Source organism: Rhinolophus sinicus, chromosome 3 (genome assembly GCF_057876585.1).
Source record: "Rhinolophus sinicus isolate RSI-liver-muscle chromosome 3, RSI-T2T, whole genome shotgun sequence".
Classification (NCBI taxonomy): domain Eukaryota; kingdom Metazoa; phylum Chordata; class Mammalia; order Chiroptera; family Rhinolophidae; genus Rhinolophus; species Rhinolophus sinicus.
In genome coordinates, this window is record NC_142503.1 from 33,917,684 (window position 1) to 33,938,255 (window position 20,572).

General features: G+C 44.4%; 1 protein-coding gene and 1 long non-coding RNA gene across 3 annotated transcripts in view; one reads left to right on the top strand and one right to left on the bottom strand.

Annotated features, from left to right (window-relative positions):
- The window catches only part of LOC148758477 (uncharacterized), a 71,623-nt gene extending 70,650 nt beyond the window's left edge, over window positions 1–973 (bottom strand). Inside the window, exon 1 of the long non-coding RNA XR_016020616.1 lies at window positions 583–973. This is a non-coding gene — a long non-coding RNA (uncharacterized LOC148758477). The remainder of the gene's footprint in view (window positions 1–582) is intronic.
- Window positions 974–1,163: 190 nt separating this feature from the next.
- SNX18 (sorting nexin 18) overlaps window positions 1,164–20,572 on the top strand; it is a 69,922-nt gene continuing 50,513 nt past the window's right edge. Inside the window, exon 1 of one of the 2 annotated variants that reach the window (XM_074328944.2) lies at window positions 1,164–2,960. In XM_074328944.2, the coding sequence (XP_074185045.2) occupies window positions 1,337–2,960 (1,624 nt within the window). In that variant the 5' untranslated portion in view covers window positions 1,164–1,336. The remainder of the gene's footprint in view (window positions 2,961–20,572) is intronic. The other variant, XM_019756147.3, reaches the window with a different exon arrangement.

Genomic DNA, 20,572 nt, shown 5'->3' on the forward strand with positions numbered 1-20,572 from the left:
AACGGAGAGGAATGATCACTGATCTCAGACAAGGACAAGAAGTAGGAGTGGAACCCATCCTGGTGCATACACCCTGGGTTTGTAATTTTGAGACCCCTATTTTCTTTATGAAGGAGGACCGAGTTTTCGTTTTCCAAAATAACAGTAACAGCAGCAACAGTGGCAACTAACACTTAAACTGTGTTTACCACATAAACTGTTTGCCGCATATTAATCTTTCTGTTTCGTTTTCTTCGTCTGTAAAATCGGAATTACATTACGTATTACCGAACCCCCACAACAACCCTAAAAGGTAGGTAGCTGACACCCAATAGTTCCTCAACCATTATTTTCATGAAGCTGCCTAACCCATCTGTAAATGCCATCACCTCAAACGCCTGGTGATTTTCACACCTTAAATAGATTTTCAATCTCCCTGTTTCAAAGCCTAGAATAGGAAATGCTCAAGGCTATATAGCTAGGTGTTGTCATAAGGTAGATTCAAACCCGGCACCCTGGCTGAGAAGTCTAAGCTCTCATTCACTGCACTACATACGTTTTAAGAAGAGACATGCAAAACGCTAGCTCTCTGTGCAGACTTACCTTGTTGTAAACTCTCCAGTGCCTTCCTTCCTACACCACCCTTTGCCCCTTAATTAGTCCAACACAAAACCTTCCTTACTTTGCTCTTGTCTTTTCTTCCCTGTCTTGCCTAAAGGCTCCAGGGGTAGACGGTGAAAGGGTGCTGCTTTGTCAGCGTACAGCTCCAGCATCTTTCTTCTTAGGGAAATCGCTAATATTCGTTGAAAATCCTTTATCAGATGCGTGGGTTAAGTCATTCAAGGAACATCCACTGAACGCTCAGAGTGGGAACGTTTAGCAGGAATGCAAATACTGTATTAATTTACTTTCTAGGATGAGATTTTTAACTTAAAAGCCTAAAAATTCTCAGACAATTCGCTCCTGAATAGAAACCTTCCCTCGCGGCGCACACTCCGGCGCCTCACTGCACCGCACTGTCCACGAGGGGGCAATAGCGGCTACAGAGTCGGACCCGGGTCGAGCGCAGCAGCTCTGCTATCGCTTGCTCTCGCCTGGCGGTTCTCGGCCATAGATTAGTGCAGCTGGGGACGTGGGAGGGTGCGGGCCCCGCCCCCGGCCGGCGGCTGCGGCTCAGCTCCGCAGTCGGCTCTGCCAGCGGAGCGGCGAAGAGGGCGCGACAGGCGGGCGGGGGCTCAGGAGTGCGCGCTGCCTTCGGGGCTCCTCTCCGCGCGCCAGGGCGCGGGCTCCCCCTTGGGCCCCTCTGGCGGGCTCGGGGCGCCGGGAGTTGGGGGCCGCCCGCCGCGGTGCCGGGACCATGGCGCTGCGTGCCCGGGCGCTGTACGACTTCAGGTCGGAGAACCCGGGCGAGATCTCGTTGAGGGAGCACGAGGTGCTCAGCCTGTGCAGCGAGCAGGACATCGAGGGCTGGCTTGAGGGGATCAACAGCCGCGGCGACCGCGGCCTCTTCCCGGCCTCGTACGTGCAGGTGATCCGCTCCCCAGATCCCGGCCCAGTGGGCGACGGCGGCCCGGGTGCCCCTGCCCGCTACGCCAACGTGCCTCCCGGCGGCTTCGAGCCCCTGCCCGTGGTGCCTCCCGCCTCCTTCAAGCCGCCGCCCGACGCCTTCCAGCCGCTGCTGCAGCCGCAGCAGGCGCCGCAGCCGAGCACTTTCCAGCCGCTCAGCGCCGGCTTCCCGTACGGCGGGGGCGCCCTGCAGCCGTCGCCTCAGCAACTCTACAGCGGCGGCTACCAGGCCAGCCAGGGCAGCGACGATGACTGGGACGACGAGTGGGACGACAGCTCCACGGTGGCGGACGAGCCAGGCGCGCTGGGCAGTAGCGCGTACCCGGACCTCGACGGCTCGTCGTCTGGCGGCGGGGGCGCGGCCGGCCGCTACAGCTTATCCACACGCTCCGACCTATCGCTGGGCTCCCGCGGTGGCTCGGCGCCCCCGCAGCACCACCCGTCGGGGGCCAAGAGCTCAGCCACCGTGAGCCGCAACCTCAACCGCTTCTCCACCTTCGTGAAGTCGGGCGGCGAGGCCTTCGTGCTCGGGGAGGCGTCAGGCTTCGTGAAGGACGGGGACAAGCTGTGCGTGGTGCTGGGGCCCTACGGCCCCGAGTGGCAGGAAAATCCCTACCCCTTCCAGTGCACCATCGATGACCCCACCAAGCAGACCAAGTTCAAGGGCATGAAGAGCTACATCTCCTACAAACTGGTGCCCACGCACACGCAGGTGCCGGTGCACCGGCGCTACAAGCACTTCGACTGGCTGTACGCGCGCCTGGCGGAGAAGTTCCCCGTTATCTCTGTGCCCCACCTGCCCGAGAAGCAGGCCACTGGCCGCTTTGAAGAGGACTTTATCTCCAAGCGCAGGAAGGGCCTGATCTGGTGGATGAACCACATGGCCAGCCACCCGGTGCTGGCGCAGTGCGACGTCTTCCAGCACTTCCTGACGTGCCCCAGCAGCACTGACGAGAAGGCTTGGAAACAGGGCAAGAGGAAGGCGGAGAAGGACGAGATGGTGGGCGCCAACTTCTTCCTGACTCTGAGCACGCCCCCTGCCGCCGCCCTCGACTTGCAGGAGGTGGAGAGCAAGATTGATGGCTTCAAGTGCTTCACCAAGAAGATGGACGACAGCGCGCTGCAGCTCAACCACACGGCCAACGAGTTCGCACGCAAGCAGGTGACGGGCTTCAAGAAGGAGTATCAGAAGGTGGGCCAGTCCTTCCGCGGCCTCAGCCAGGCCTTTGAGTTGGACCAGCAGGCCTTCTCGGCCGGCCTGAACCAGGCCATCGCCTTCACCGGAGATGCCTACGACGCCATTGGCGAGCTCTTCGCCGAGCAGCCCAGGCAGGACCTGGACCCCGTCATGGACCTGTTAGCGCTGTATCAGGGGCACCTGGCCAACTTCCCTGACATCATCCACGTTCAGAAAGGTAAAGCCTGGCCTTTGGAGCAGATGGTATGGAATGTGTTGTTCGGGGTGAAAGGGATGACGTTGACAGAACTACTGTACCTCTTTCAGACTAATATCCTACAGGTCTGGAATCGAGCAGGGATGTGGACAGCTATGCTGTTTCCCTGAGTGTACGGGGGCCTGTGGGCAGGTAGCATCCTCCTTAAAATGTTTCCAGACTGGGAGTGGGTACCCTTCAGAGAAGGTTCTGAGAGTACTTTTTATGACACTGCTATCATTTTGGAGTTTGAATATTGAGTAATGAGTTTCTGGAACCTGTAGTCTTGTGTCTAAGGTAGAATTAGAATGGAACCCAAATCGTGTTAGGCATCCATTTGAACACTGCAGTGTTACTTAACGATGGGTTTCGGGAAGCATGGAAATAAAGGGGAAGAATTGATATCGGCAAATAAAGGTAAGTTTGTTTTCACGCTCCACACCTCTCAGTCCCTGCTTGTGTAGCGGAATTAGGATTAATTCTCTCAGTTACTAGCTGGGGCAGTTTAAGGACTTCTGCACAGGCTTCTTGCTTGCAACCTTTATAAAATTTTAGGAAGTTTTAAGAAAGTCTGTTTAAGCTCAGTTATTTTGAGTTTGGAGTCTATTGAGACTGAAATTAAGAATATTATTTAGGAAAATGATGTAGGGAAACTACCTAGAATGTATAGAATCTAATATTGTGTATGAGAACAGTATTTCTGGTATCCCAGTGATTTAGCTGCCCAGCTGTCAGAGCTTGTTTTATAAATAATTTTTAGTGTCCCTAACTTCCGTTAAAGCACTGAAAATTGCAGATTATTATTTTAAAAAGTGGTATCTGTCCTAACATCCCTCACTAATTTGCATTCTGATAGAATGCCTTGAATGAGAGAGAATGGGAGGTGTTGGAGTTAGGGAGGTGGTTCATGGGGTGGGGGGGAGAGGGAATCACTTAATCTAACTTCCTTCGAGGGTGGAAACCTTGGGTTATCAGGTCTGGTCTTCTGTAATGAAGTGCTCACTGCCTTTCCAGATCTGCCAGCCCAATTATAAACAACCTTGACCTTTGCAATATTCTTCCTTGTATGTATTTGACTAAAATTTGCCTGTCTTGATTCTCTTTCTGTTCCCTGGAACCATACAAAATAAGTCTATTCCTCATCAACATGTCAGCCCTTGCGACCTTTGGAGACAGCAGTCTCACTTCCTTCCCCTCTGCTGTTCTCCTTCCCTTCCAAGTGTGTGAGTCCTCTGACTCACATTTTGCAAAGGCGGTCTAAAATTGAATTAGCTGTTTGAGCAACCATATCGCTGGCAGCCTATATTGGACCTGCTTCTACATTCTCTACGTCTTTTTTTGGCATAAATTGCTATGAATCCTTGACTTTTTGGCTGGTGCTGGTGGGACTGACTCTTTGAACCTTTAATGCAAGACCTTACATTTAAGTTTCATTGTTACATCAATCTGGACCCATGTTGACTGCCTTTTTACATTTTTATGTGAACTTAATGCAAATTGTTGGTAAATAGTTGAAAGGGTAGAGCCAAGTACAGACACCTGCAGCCTTGACACAGGTGACTTTGTACTAACGGGTGGCATCACTTCATTCACTGGTTTTACTGTCATTCAGACCACATACTTGGTTCTGTCAAGTACCCTGCTGTTGGAATTATTAGAAAGCGTATGATGTTTGTTCTGAAACCTGTTTTGAGTTTACAGCAGTAGTCTATGTAGTCTTATTAAACCGTGTGGTTTATTTATTTTTTTAATCCTAAAACTAAAATGATTTCCTATTGCTTGGGATTTGTGCAACTGCCTTCATTAAAACCAGTACCATTTTATGTGTTTAAACAGATTCAAGCGCACTGAACGTAATCTGTAGACACTTCGGAAAGAACACCGGTTGATACTCAATATAGTTTGTTTCTGCTGTAGCCTTGGTGTATAACGTTTAGGGAGCCTGTGTCCCTAGATGTCATGTCTTTAGAATGTACTGCCTTTTAAAGCAGTAGTGTGCAGTGCATAAGGCTAAAAGCATTTGCTTACAACCAGTGATTATCAAGGATGCTAGTGTTGGCGATTTTTAGGAATGCAAATGAGACAAATATCATAAGCCAGGCTAAATAAATAAAGTTTTTTTTAACATGTTATGGATCTTCAAAACTTGTGGTTGTAAAGAGCAGCTCACGCCCCGCCGCCACCACCACCTTGATTACCCTGTTGCTATTGGAATGAATCTTTTTTGAGGCTGTGCATTTGGGAGTTTGTTTACAGGTTGTTCTTTTCCCCAAGGTCTCAAAGCGTAATCACATCAAAGGTCTTAACTGTGACTTTTGAGAGAAGACCAACAACAAAAAAAGATAAATGAAAATCTTTAAGCAATTTAAACAGTCTTTTGTTATAAACATTTGGTCCAAAGTTTACATTTCAATTTAGGGAGAAATTAAAAAATTCGAAATAATTATTTCAACTCTCAAGTTCTCATTGTTTATAGTAAGAGAAAAGTGGTTTCACTACTACATTGTATATGTTCTAATCATACATTAGGAGGTCCACATTCAGATGAGACGGAAAATGATTGGAAAGTGCTTTTAATTAAGTTTCTCCCCCACCCCCCTTAATTCCTGGGAGAAAGGACAGGAATATTAGACTCCTCTGAGCTATTTTATCCAGGAGCATGCTTTTCGTGTTCTAAATCTGTGCTGTTTTATGCTGGATCTGCCAGCCACATGTGGCTGTTCAATTAAAATAAATAAAATAAAGTCGGTTCCTCAGTCACACTGCTGTGTGTCAAGTGCTTTATAGCTTGTGGCTCCCGTATTGGACAACAGATGCAGAACATTTCTATCACCGCTGAAGGTTCTGGACAGCGCTTGCTGGACAGTTGGCTATGGTTTGACTTTCAGTTGTGTCATAACTTTCTCCAGCAAATGAATGATCTTTTCATGTACTTTTCAGATAGTTTTATTTTCACTTGGTCATTTCATGATACCCCCTACCTTTCTCTATATGCTTAAGTAATGAAAACTGGGAGCAGAAGCAGGCCTTGCTACCTGGTAGACCCCTCTTTACAGAATTTGCCAGGCATTCAACTAGTGAGTGATATTTCTGTGCTGTGAGGACAGCCATCTGCTTTGCAGCCTGCCTTCAAGTCCCACTCAGAAAACACAACTGGTCTCAGGATGGACCTCTGAGGCTGGTGAGGAACCAGCTCCAGAATGAGGGTGGAAAACTGAAGTACTCTTAAATGTGGACTGGCGTTTTTCTGCCTATACTTACTACTGAAATCATTGCTCAAACTTAATAATGGTTTTAGTGTAAGTACTTCTGCAAAAGTGAAGAGAGCCATATGGTTCCTTTAGCTAAAAGAGAATTCTAGAATTCTAATTTTTTTATTGACTAATGGAGTCTTAGATAATCTAACAGACCTATTTTGGTTAATGGAGTTGAGCGTAGGAAGAAGGCAGCTTGCTCTAGTCTGCAGTACAGTAGATAGAATTTTAGAATCTGTTTGAATTTTATTCATATTTTGCTTTGTTTTAACAGGAATCCCTTAAATTCTTTGCTCATTGATCCCGGACTAGGCAGTATGCACATGTCCATCACAGCTTTGTAACCCTGTGGTCTTAATTTTCTTTTCTTGAAATGGTAGCCTTTTATCTTCTGTCTTTTTCATCCCTGCTTGCAGTCTGCTTTTATAATACTGATGTTGGTGAGTTTGGAGTAGTACATAGAGTATATTTCACCATCAGTTTCTTAGCTTACTCAGTTTTGTTTTCAAAGGTATGATTAATCTCTAGTATATAATAAAGCTTAATCTGCATGGCAGCGAGTCATGATGTAAAAGCTTTAGGCTTATCTCTGGGGGAATATTGCCAAAGGAAAAGACTGTAAACATTAGATGATGAGAAATATTGGTTTCATCTTTGTTTATGAATATGGACTAGATAGCCGGAGGGAGTCACTTTAAGGGAGATTTTTTTTTTTTTTTTTTTTTTTTTGGTAAGTTTCAGGTGCACAAAACAATGCAATAGCCAGATGTTTCACCCCCCACAAAGTGACAACCCCCCCTCCACGGGAGATTTCTTTATTCCAGAGAAAAAGTATAAAATCATGTAAAAGTGATTTGTTGGTAAATGTAGTCTGAGGGTGTAAAGCAGAGAGTCAGAACTAGACAAGTAAACGGGCTGGCAGTCCTGTTTTCTGTACTCTGAAATTAAATATTCAGGGGCTACTTCATTGCTCTCTGTAAACGTTCCAGATGGAGCCTCTTTTCAACAAAAAACAGCCCCGGGACCTCAGGAATGGTACACCAGCCGTGGGCCGATCAGTCTTGCGGGGTAGAATTTCACCATTGTGCTTCCTTTCACCACGTGTAGGGTCGGTCTAATGTCCCTCCGACATTAATTAAAGATAGCCAGAGTCCCGGCAGGGCATGCAAGGTAAGGCTGGGCCACAGTGAGCCCTTCCCTATCTGCTCCCCATTCTCCTGTGGCTAAAAATAGCCCTGAGAGGGTGGTGCCAGGAATACAGAGAAAAGGTCTAATAAGCGGGCTGTTTACAAACTCATCCTTATTTTGAAATCTCTGGGCTAGAAATCGAGGTCATTCATCTTTTTTGTTTTGGCCCCATCTTAATTGAACCTGTTTCTCCTCTCTCCTATTTCTACCCCCAGTTATTTTTTAAGGAGACTTCAGTTGTAGTCTTCACCTTTGGCTCAGTCTGTATTTTCTTAGTGAAAATAAGGTTACTTTGGGGACTTTTGAAATGGATCACTGAGTTCCCCGGTTAAAATGTCAGCGTGGCTGGTCACGGTCAGGCTTGGTCATGAAGCTAGGTGGTGGTGACACTGCTAACATCGCCTTGTCATTCCTCTCTCAGAGTCCTCAGAGTCACACTGGGAAGCCCAGTCTGTTAGGCTCCTCACCACAGGACTGAAGGAGGCAGGGGCCTGCACTCCGACTCACGCTCTTCTGATAACTCGGATTCAATTGGACTTTCCTCTTTATTCAGAAATGTCATCCACACAGGTTCCTGCCTGGTCATCTTAGGATTTCTAAACACGATGGTGGAACCCAAACAACTGAGAAGTTCGGGGGGGGGGGGGGGGTCAGTTCCCTCACAAGCATAAAACTTTCCTTAACCGACGTTTCTTTTCTTCAGGCTGAATAAAAAATCTATTACTGTATTGTCTCAAAGTATTTTAAAATCAAAGTTTAATATCAAGTTAGATTTAATTTGCCGTTTATTTATGAAGCTCTGTGATACCGTGAACTAAATGATTATCATAAATAATGGCACAGTAATGCTTAGCTCTGTTTGGAGAGACTGCACCCAGAAAACCTGTGCATTTGTTATCCCACGTGTACAGAGCACAGAGCCATACCTGCAGGAGGGATGGCCGGGACTCTGTGTGATCCTCACTGGGTTCTTTGACTAGTGACAGAGAAGCCATGTGCCGGGTTGCTAAGAGCCCCGCCAAGCCTATGCAGAGGAAATGGGGCTGGCCTGCGTCTGATGAACAAGCTGAGTCAGCTGCACCAATAAAGGGACCTTGTGCCAAGCCAAGCGCCGCATGTGCAGTGTCATCACAGTGGCCAGTGCGGAATCTGGGGGACCAGTAGTGGGTATGCCAGGAGCTTTGGACAAGTTATTTTAACCTGTATAAGCCTCAGTTTCCTTACTGGCAAAGTAGGAACACTTCCTCATAAGGTCACTGAATGCTTAATTTTGAAAAGTATTCATTAATAGAAAGGTACTTTTACCATGGGAGGCACTCATTCTCTTTAAAAGACAATTCCAGTCATCTTCTCTCTCCATCCAGATAGCCTATTACCACCAGAATTGTAGTATAAAAACAAAAGTATAAAAACCCAAGTAGTCATCGGTATAGCAGTTGAATATTGTATTTTAATACAGCTAGCTGGCCTGCAATGCACACCAGGAGAAATGGTAACAGGAATAAATGTCTGTGTTATTTGGAGTCACCATTTTGTTGCTATTCACATTAAAGAGTTTATGTAAATTATCCCCTGTCAGCTACTCCGTCCTCCAAATTGTTTGTGTCCTTGCGCAAATCACTTTGACTTTTCTGAACTTCAGTTTCCTCATCTGTAAATAGGAGGTTCATGATTTCCTAGGGCTTTTTTGTTGTTGTTAGTTGACATTTTTTTAATAGCGTCATTTCTACCTTGAAAGTAAAATACTCTAAGTATACGATGAACAATTAGACATTGTTTCAGGGTAGTTTCAATAGCATTCTGTCTGCTTACGTGACTTTGTAATTTGGGCCCATGAAAATCCTTTATCAGTTGATGTGAAAGAACATTCATGTACATTTAGTTCAGATCAGCAAACCTGCTTACCCAACCAGGTGCTACAAATGTGAAAATGATTAATACCTGGCCTCCTGCCTATTGGCAGAGCTCCCAGCTGTTCTGTAGCGAAGGTGTGGTGGATGGCTGGACAAGTTCTCTCTGACCCAAATGAAGGGTGTAATTAATAGAGTCACCAAAGAGAGAAATTGTGATGGATTTTCCCTCCTACAAAATGTGTACTTCACTTTGAGTTCTCAGTAGTATCTCCTTTCCAAAAGTAGAAACCATTTCGTATTGTTGATCTTGTATTTGTGTCCTGATTAAACTTTAGTGTGAATGAGCTTTAATCCACATGTCACTTCTACTCCTTTTCTTAGAACTTTTTATCTCTCGTTGTGATTTTATGTATGATTTAGCAAGTAGGAAGACAGTGGTTAGGAGATTGAGTTAAAAGCATTAAATTTATTCATGGGATCCTTTGAAAAATAAACCTGATTTTATTCAATGAATGTTTCCATGTCCATCATAGGTCAGGCACTAGTAAAGATGCTAGGGTTGCATGAATGGCCAAAACCAGCAAAGATCACCACCCCTGTGGAGCTTGTATTCTAGCAGGGTGGAGACACAATGAAAAACACACACAGTAATAAATTGTATGTTGGAGTGTGGTATGTGTTAGGGTAAAAGACTACAAGCAGAGCAGGGCAGGTGGGGATGGGGACGCAGAATGAAGTATTAAAGAGGGTGGTCAAAGTAGGCCTCACTGAGAAGGTGAAATCGCAGCGGAGACTTGGAGGAGGTGGGGAGTTAGCCAAACAGGTGTCTGGGGGGAGCTCTCAGGCAGAGGGTACAACTAGAGCAGAAGCCCTGCCTCCCCCCCCCCCCCCCCCCCCGTGCTGCACAGCAGGGGGGCAGTGAGGCGGCCAAGCGATTGGCCCTCAGAGGATCCTTGTAACAGGTGAGGTCACGGAAGTTCTGATTCGCAGGGCTTTGTAGGTCATTGTGGGACTTGTAGTAAAACCTTGAGTGAGACAGGAATCAGCAGGGTTTGAGCCAAGAAACGATGTACAACTGAACCTTTAAACAGATGTAAACTCCTGTTTCTGTGTTGTTAATAGAATGGGGAGGGGTGAGGGTGTCAAAGGTAGGGTCAGGGAGCCAGTGGGAAACTATTCCAGTAATGCAGGTGAGAGACAATGGAGGCCTGAACCCGGGTAGGGACTAGGAGACAGTGAGGGCGGGCCCCACTCGGGGTACGGTTTAAAGGTAGAATCAACAGGTTTTCCTCGGGATCAGAGGAAGAGGTGTCATCAAGCGTGACTCTGGTTTTGGGCCTGAGCAGCAGTAAGAAAGGCGTTTCCATCAGCTGAGATGAGGAAGGCTGTGAGTGCAGCAGAGGTGGGGAGGGGCAGCCCGTACTTGAGGTTCATCCTTGTAGATTAACAGGCTCATGCGGCTGTTCTACACCCCCCACCCCCACACAGGCACAGACAACGAGGCCTCAGGTCTGCTTCCTTTCCTCAGAGCGTCCCAGTTGGCCACGGTCCTTTCCCAAGTAACCATCACGGATGGAATGCTAACTCGTGTGCCAAAGACTATATGCGTTGCTCTGTTCCTGGGTAGTGTGTGGCGCTCGTGTTTTATGTTCCTGTAGTATGTGGCTCCACTGTTCTGTATGTGCATAGTAAGTGCTTCACGAATGCTTGTGGAATTCATGAAGTAGGAACTCAATAAGTGCTTCTTGGTTGATTTTGAAATAGATGTCTTCTGTGATTTATTGAATGTTTTTGTTTTTCTGTTTATATGATGATGGATAACAGAGTTTAATAGTGTATGAGAAATAAAGATAGGGTCTGGATATATTTTATGGGTGAAGTCATTAATGAACATGTGAGTGATTTAAAAGTCTCAGACTTACACATCTATGAAATGACGTTCTAAAATTCATTGGGGAGAAGGAGTTTGAAAATGCTTTATTTCATGTGTCAGAAAAATTAACATTTTGTACCTCATAATTTCACTTTATATTGATTCTTGATGTATAAGTATTTCATTGTAATACTTTTCCTGGGGTCCCTTTTGTTTAACTCAAAGTGTAAGATCCAGAGGGAGTGAATTCACCTCATTGAATGTCTTGGGTACACAAAGCACTGAGCGTAGGTGTTGAGCAGTAGGTACCTGCCCTCCTGGATGGTGCAGTTCCGTAAGGGAGGAAGGATGTGTATGCAGGCCATTGAAATAGGTTGATTTAAATTAGTGCCTGTAGTAGGAGCGCATGTGCGTCCAGAGGATGTCAGTGTCAATGGTGTTCGAGTCTTGGGTGGGTCGCATTTGTTTTTCCCCTTTGAAAGATGGTTATATTTTGACTTTTGGAGGAATATAGATGGAAAGTGCATTCTTGATCTTAGAAATGCTTTAAGATAGGTTTGAATAGCTAATTCACTGCATGCCTAGTGCTCAGCCCTTGGGGTGGTTACAGCTGTAAGTTGGGCCCCACCCTGGCTCTATTGAATCAAAATGTCAGGAACATGCAGCCAGGACATCGGCGTTCTCAAAATCACATGATTTGGACATGCTTCTAGGTTGACAACTGTTGCTGAAATGATGGAGGGAGCACTGAGGAAGATCAAACAGCGTGTGGATGTGGTCAGGCCTGCACTTTAGATGGACAGGTCCTGGTGACAGGAGTAAAAGGTGGCTCAGGGTGGGGCAAGGTGGGAAGCTCATATAGTGATTCAGGCAAGACGTGATGAAACCCTAAATCGAGGAGGTGTCCATCGGGGTGAGGAGGAGGAGACAGAAGCGATTGTGTGCCTACAGGAGTGGCATAGGCGACAGGGAGGAATATAAAATGACCTGCAGACTAGGGGTTGTGGAACCAGTGGACATGCTTGGAGGTGGAGCAGGGTCTGCAAATTATAGCCTGTGGTCCAAACCCACCCAGCTGCCTGTTCACAGCACTTGAGCTAAGAATAGTTTTTTAATTTTTAAATGATTCCATTTTTAATGGTTATGTAAATAAGCCTGGATTTGCCTTGAGCTGCAAAGTGTCAAATATTTACTCTTTGAAACTTAAAGTGTTTGATGACTCTTGACTTGGAAGTCAAGCAGATTAGGGAGTTGGAATATAAGTAGCAATTGCCATTAGGAGCTGCTAAGGTATTTTGAGTATTTACTATGTGAGTAGCAGTATTCCGGGCAGTTACATACATGGTGTCGAATTCCATTCAAGAGCAAATGTGACAGCAGAATGGTTGTAAGCATAGAGTCTACAGCCTGATGCAGTTGAGCTCCCACCAGCTTCACTGTAACCTTAGGCCATGGACTTACCTTCTCTCAGCCTCAGTTTCCTCATATGCAACATGGAATAACCATTTTGTAGAAAATCATTTTAAGCTTTAATTTTAGCTACTGTATTTGTTTCCTAGGGCTGCTGTAACAAATGACCACAAACTGGGTGGTTTAAAGAAACAAATTTATTTTCTCACAGTTCCAGATGCTGGAAGTCCGAAATGAAGGTGTTGGAAGGGCCATGCTCCCTCCAAAGGCTCTGGGGAGTTGTGGGATTGGGGGTCCTTCTATGCTTCTAGCTTCCGGTGTTTGGCAGCAAGCCTTGCTGTTCTTTGGCCTGTAGACTCCAATCTCTGCCTCCATCTTTACCTGGTATTCTTCCTACATGTCTGTCTCTTTGTCTTCTCTTTTGAGGACTCCATTTACGGGATTTAGAGCCCTCCCTAATCCGGTCTGACATCACCTAAACTAACGACGTTACAAAGACTATTTCCAACAGTCATGCGCTGCTTACCAGTGAGGAAATGTTCTGAGAAATGCATAGTTAGGAGATTTTGTCCTTGTGTAAACGTCACAGAGGGCATTTACCCACACCTAGATGGTCCATACAGCCTGCTCACACCTAGGCTGATGGTACAGGCTGCCGCTCCTACGCTACAAACCTGCACAGCGTGTTACTGAAACAACATGAGATTAAATCAAACACGAGAAAATGATGCAATCAAGAGACTGTAAACATGAGATGTATGAGGCTGCTGCCGGCGTAACACGACATACTGTTGTACAGCAAACTTTTTTTATAAGTAGAAAGTACACTCTAAAATAATAAGTATAGTATAATAAATACATCAGCCAGTTACAGTCATTTATTGTCATTGTCAAGTATTGTATACTGGACACAATTGTACGTGCTATACTTTTATACGACTGGCAGCTCAGTAGGTGTGTTTACACCAGCACCACCACAAACACGCGAGTACCATGTTGCGCTATGATATTATGTCACTGGGCGGTAGGAATTTTTCAGCTTCATTATAATCTTAAAGGACCACCATCTTTCATATATTTGTAGTCAGTCGTTGACCGAAACGTGGTTATACAGTGTGTGACAGTAAGGCCACAATCACAGGTTCCAGGTGGACATGAATTTGGGGGAATTCTCTTCAACCCTGTGCAGCTGTTAACTCTCCAAAGAGGTATTATCCCCATTTGGTACCAGTGAAAACCTGAAGCCTGGGGAAGTTAAGTGATTTCCAGGATCACACAGCTAATGAGAGCTAGGATTTGAGTTCTTTTTCTTTTTTTTGCCTCGACCTCAGACCCATGCTCCTTATGCCACAGTACCTAGTTTGCCTGGTAGAAAATTGAGTTTTACTCTACAGGCAGTCAACAAGTTTGAAATTAATGAAGAAATGGTACCTGAATCATGATTAAAAGAGCGAACATATTTTGAGGGATTACTGTATGCTACGCATGATGCTTCACATTTTATAGTCAGTGATCCATTTAAACCTCAGGAGATTTTGAGGTACATACCCTCATTATCCCCAATTTGTGGACAGGAGGGGAAGTGTGAGTCCTCGGAGGCGTCGCGGCGTGCAGTCTGGCTCCTGGGCAGGGCTTCACGAAGCTCCCGTTGGTTCAGTACACCTGACGGGCTGTGAGTTACACCAGGCGAGAGGGTGGCTTTGGAAGGGAGCAAGTGACATCAGCTTCAGGAGGTGGCTCTCTTGAGTCTCGAGTTACCTTTGAGGTTTTAAGTTTGGGTGACAGAAAGTAGTGACGCCAGGAATAGAAGCAGGCAGGTTAAGAAGAGGCAGGATTCAGGGGAAAGGTAAGGAATGGGGCTGAAGGGAGTCTTAGCAATCCTATTTTCTGGGCCTTTTATTATATTCAGTTGTATTGACATTTGCGATGTTCACAAAAGCTACCTGTTGTCTGCAGTAAGACATCTTTAACTAAATATGCACAGATGTCAGCATGGGTTATCTGTAAGTTTTCATGTTTTATGACTTGTATTCCATGTCTATTTTAAAATGATGTATTTCTAGGTGCTTTGTTTTATCTTTGGTTGGTTTCTTTATGATCTAGTTCGAGGAAGTCCAGATGCGGCCAGAGTAAAGATTCCTAGCCACTGGAAACCTGGTCCCTGCCAGCTTGAAGAAACAGGACAGCCCCAGGCTCAAGGATGTTCTTAAGTTTAAAACAACGGATTTAGGAATTGTCCCCAAAGCTTAGTGATTATATGAGATGCGAGGTACCAGGCATAATGGCCGCAGTGGGCAGCACTAAGGAAAGCGGTGAAGGCCGTGCTGCCCACCGGTTAGTGCCACCAGAGCGTAGGGAGCAGCCGGGAACACCAGGGCTTGCAATTCATTCTAAAGTTAAAAACTAGACATCATTTTGGAAAAATACTTGAAAGCAAGAAATACGTTCTGTGGCCACATTCTTCTAACCACAGCTTTGACTGCAGCGCTTTCAGAAGCATTCGTACAGTCGGGGATCCTGGCTGTGGGGGTGTCATCCGTGTCTCCCTGGCTTCGCTCCTCATGAGCTGGTGATGAGCTGCTGGCTCTTCACTCTCTTCCTGCCCCATAGAGAGGAGCTTGTGTGGTTAGCAGCTTCTGCTACATTTATTTTAGCTTGGCTCTCCCTTCACAAAAAAAGAAACTACTACAGTTTTACCTTTGATTAAAGGTAGTTTCCAAAGTTCACTCTTCTCTTTCGTACAAATATATTTGTTGTACATCAAAAAATCATCTGAACCTCACATGCTGGCAGCTTGCTAACATCTTTAGTTGTGCAGACCAGTATCTGTGCCCTGTATCATATCAAAAGAATTATGAAATTAGGAATTATGAACTGCAGACCTCAGACATCAATTGGGTTCTCTGGATTTAAACCATTATATTGATTTTATAAAATCAGTTGTTTCTTAAAGTTTTATTGTATGTTCATGATTATTAAGAATATTCTTTCAACCACATTAAGATTCTGAAGGTATAAAATCTTTAAGAAATGATATATGCTTTTCTTATTCTCAAATTTTAAAGTCTTTATCTATATTTGGTTGGCCATAGGCAAATCAACATTTTCGCCACTGTATCCAGACTCTTCTGAAATAAAAAATGTGTTTACAGAATTTTCTTGACTTTATCACCCGAGTAACTGTATCACATATTTAATATTCAATATAAGCTGAAACACAAGAACCTTTATATATATATAACATTTCCCAGCAATGAATAGCCTATTTTACCAAACAAGCCACCAGAAATATAACAACCATGTGACTTCCCTCTTCATCTGTGGAACAAAGTGAACTGTATGAATGTGTGCATAGTGAATAAAATTAATCAAATGTTTTAAGTTGTGATACTGTCAAGTGAATGTTCTCATTCATAGTAAATGTCATTCTGCCCGTACATGTTTCATGATGACTGAATGAAGCTCTGAGGGTTGCTGAATTAGGATGTAATAAGGTTTTTACCTAGAACAAACTGCTTCTTACTGTATCTTCAGGACCAAACCAAGTTTAGAGGTCTGAATTCTTTTAATAATTAGATTTTTCATCATCAAGCAACGAGGTTTTTTTGTTTGTTTTTTTTTCCAATTTATTTTCCTTGTCCCAACCCTCTTCCCTCCTTCTCAAAAGTTCTTTGTTATTTATTTATGAAACGAAAGTGAATTTTAAATTAATTTTATCTTTGCATTTTGATAGTTCTTCCCTTTAGGGTAGGGACCTTTAGTCCCTTCAAAAGCTTGCTCTCGCTCACTTGAGTTGAGTATTACTATTTGCACCCTCCGGGGCTTATTCACACGGCCCATGCTGGAGCCCCCTTAGTATGACATGACACAGGAGTGTAATTTCTGAGGGTCTGGAGGCTAGTCCTGGGTTGCGCATCCCTGAGATGGGCATCTGAGGGGGCTCGGTGCCCTGCTGGTACCGTGCGCTGTGCACTGGGGCTGATCCACAGGCTCTGAGAGCTGCACGGGTGAGGCAGTTCTAGTCAGACCAGGTAGGTACCTGGGAACTGCCTGCGTTAGGGAGCTGGGCAGACCCAGGTTCCCATGCAGCTGGCCTTTGCTGTGTTTCCCCAGAAATAAGACCTAGCTGGACCATCAGCTCTCATGCGTCTTTTGGAGCAAAAATTAATATAAGATCCGGTCTTATATATTATGTTATATTATATTAATTATATTATACCTGGTGTTATGTTATATTAAAATAAGACCAGGTCTTATATTAATTTTTGCTCCAAAAGACACATTAGAGCTGATGGTCCTGCTAGGCTTTATTTTCGGGGAAACACAGTAGTAAAGTTATTTGTTCCCTGTGCTTTACTTTCCACCTCTGAAAATGGGAGCGATAAGTGCTTTTCTTTTGGGGTTAAAGAGAATGAAATGAGACATGTGGGTGCAGCCCGGGCCTGCGCTGAGCATGTGCTCGTGTGACTATTTTGCCTGGATGGATGGCCGTCCTGCCCTTCTCTGTTAGGTGGATATTGGCCTTTGTGTTTTGAGATGTTTTCCTCAAATAAATAAATAAATAAATAAATCAAAAAATAAATATTGGAGCAGGGAGGGGAAAGAGTAGTAACAAGTGGGTGGGTGGAGACCAAAAAGTAGGAAGGAAAGGGGAGGGAAGAAGTTAATGGGGAGTTGCAGGGACTGGGAGGGTGTGGGTACCAGTGATGAGAGGATAAGAGCGAAATAGGCCACTTGACCAAATTAGCATTTTCTTTTCAACATTTAACATGTACAAGTGAATGAAGAAAAACAGGCCTAGTCCAGTGTTGGGCAACTTCTGCTCACCTGTCGCTGTTGCCCTCAGCCTGTCTCCTGTCTCTCACTCACACCATGGCTTCGATTTTCTGGGGCAAGGCCCTGGGAAGACAGAAAATCTAGTTTGTGTTTCTGGCATGTTCACGATTTCAAAGTGAAATAAAGTGCTTGCTTTTTTTTTTTAAAGGGAGAAAATGTAGCCTTTGGATCCCTGTTGCTTAGTGACTGACTGGGCCTTTTGTATAATTGGTCTTAGGAGGGACAAAACATACTGAGAATAAGAAAGTTAGTTGAGGAAAGGAAGGCAGAGTTCAGGTGCAGAAAGGACCCGGTTGGACTGGGGGTGTTTGAAGCAGCCAGCAAGACCACTGGGGCCTGGAGAGGTGGAGGACAGGGACATAAAGAGGGAGACGCTGAAAGGAGGCCAGACAACGTCTACAACTCAGGTTAAAATGCCAGAGGCAGTACAGTGTGGGAGAGGGGTTTTTAATCCCCAGCCTTATTTTGCTGGGTCAGAAGTTCCCAGGGAAGTGATTTCTCTCTGCAAATCAGGAGGAAATGATGCTTTCATTTCAGTGCAGTGTGGCTGTGTTTGCTGGTGTGTTTGCTGGTGTGTTTGCTGCTGTGCTTATGTCCGGCCTGCAGTGGGGTTCTCGTTACGTACTCATTGACTGGCTAACACCCGAGCTTTACTACTCTCATTTTAGAAAAACCAAAAATGACATTGGAATGCTTCTTAAACAGTTTTTACTGATGGAAATAATTTAGTGGCATGCTGTGTAAACAATATGATGCTTTTGAAAATGGTGCTGAGTTCTTGGATCATAATTAATATATAATGAGTTTGAGCCCTTTAAAGTATAATGTTAGTGAACCTTGTCAAATGAGTAAATGCCTTAGTTTTAATTATTTTGTGTTCATTACAAATGTGTAATATAATTCCTCTAAAACTGAGTACATGTGGATTATGAGCCAGGTCATAGTTACTTCATGCCTTGCTCTTTGCAGCCTCAGCACGCTCTAAAACCATGCAAGATGGCTCACATTGGTAAGATACACAGAAAAGGGTAGGAGAGGGATGGGAGTGAATTTAGGATGTGAGTTCTGTGGAGCTGGGTTTGATGATGGGGAAGGTGGCAAAGTGCCTTTCTTTGAGCCTGGGCAATTGCAGTAAGTATGAAAATGAACCCATTAGGAATTTTGTGTGTACAGCGTCAGTTAAGAATGCCCAGAGGCCAGGATATTTTGTTAATACCAGTCCTAAACTAAGTCAAAATACGGGTTTAGTTTTCCTTTTATTGTTCCATAAGTGGATGGGAGGGACCCTTCTCAGTCGAGTGTAGCAGAGGACTTGGTGGCATGTTATTAATAAATGGAGAGTGGTAGGGCTTTCAGGCAGGCAGGGTCTTTACCATGAATTAGCTGTGGGACCTTGGACAAGTCACTTAGCCTCTTGTTTGTAAGGTTGAGAGAACTGTACCCAACACTGTTCTAAGGCCTTTCAGCTCTTTAAAAAATAAAAAAGAAATTCTGGAGGCCAGTTCCTTCGAATCCGGCCCCCGACTTCTCCAGCGGGTGTCCGTCCTGTCAGCACTGGCTGAGGAGGAGGAAGCCCTCGGGGTTTCTGCTCCTCCATGTGGAACAAAGTCTTGGGGGTATTAGTTTCTTAGTGAACTTTCTATCCTGTGGAGAAATTCTAATAATTCTCCCAACTAATTGAATAATTAAATTGAGTCCTCGACCGAAAGTTCATTCTCGACCTTTAAGCCTTTTTAGGAGGAGCTCTGTGTTCCTTTCTGTCTCCTTGCACAGAGATTGCCCTGAGGAAGAAACGACTGAAATCTGTTAGACTCGGCCTGGTGTCCTGGAGGGCGGCTGAGTTCCTTCTGCCTGTTGGGGAGCACAGCAATGGGGTGTGGTTGAAGTATATTGCCTCACTTTCAATAATACCTTTTCCTGTACTTTAAATACATTTTAAGAATGTATTTTCAGCGGAGTAACCTGGGGAGGCTGCACTATTTTGTGTGTTACCTTCTTGTAAGTTGTATTTTCTTCTGAACTAGAAATGTTACTTTTTTTTTTTTTTTTTGATGAACAGGAATATACTCACACTGCTGTATTGTCTGTCACCCCTTCTTATCCTTTCTTATTTAATCTCAGAATTTAATACTTGCCTACATTTTATTTTCATAATAAAATCTTGCTATGCCCATGTAGTATTCCAGAGGCAACTATCTAATATCTGTTAGCCCAAGAAACGATTTCGTAGTATGTACCTAGATTCCCATTCTAAAATGTTTTTCCCTCTGATCACTCCTATTTTTCCTTTTATTTTAAAACTGTTGCCCTACTCATGAGTATTATGGAGTCTTTTGTTCAACCTAGCAGTGACCATTATTCACCTTAGACTTTATTGTGTAATTTCTCTCCCTTATTCTTTCATTTCCCTTTTCTGTTTTGAAAGCAATGTGGCAATGTTTATGAGGGGAGGGGGCTGGCAGGGGGCGGATTCCTCCTAAATTAGCCACTTAGAAAGTAGAGGTTTTGTAAACCTTTGCCTGTTTTTGTATTGATTCCATGACACAAATGGGTTCCCTTTGTTCTTTAGATTCTGGGCAATGTTTTTAGCTTTTATTTACACTCCTCTTGGGTTTAGTAAAAAGTGCAGTACGGCTAAGAGAATGCTTAAAAGATGCTGTGATGCTTTGTTACAGCGTTGCAGCTGGTTACATTGTACGTCTGCAATTGCTGCTTGTACAGCTACAGACTACTTACATTTGGTGGTTTTTTGTTTTTTTTTTCAGTATCATTTATTTCTTTTTAGTTTCAGGTGTACAAAACAATATAATAGTTAGACAGATTACTTATAGTTTTAAAGGTATCCTTTAAAAGTAGCAAGTCTGTAGTGATCTGTATTTTCCCTAATAGTTTTCTTTCTCCAATCTCTCCTTAAAGTGTAGACCTGATTGAAAATTTGGCTATCTCTGTCTTTATCATGATATTTATGAAGTGTGGAAATGTGTACAGATAATTTCCAGTTTGAGAGTTGTCAAATCAACTATTATAGGTCCTGAGTTGTTTCAGGCATGTAAGTCTTGTCACCTCAAAAAATAATGTGAGCCCCTAAAACAGGAACCATGTCTCTTTTCTAAAAAACATCATGTATCTCCTCCTACCTCCTTGCCACTGCACTCCTAATACTTTAATGCCGCTGTGGAT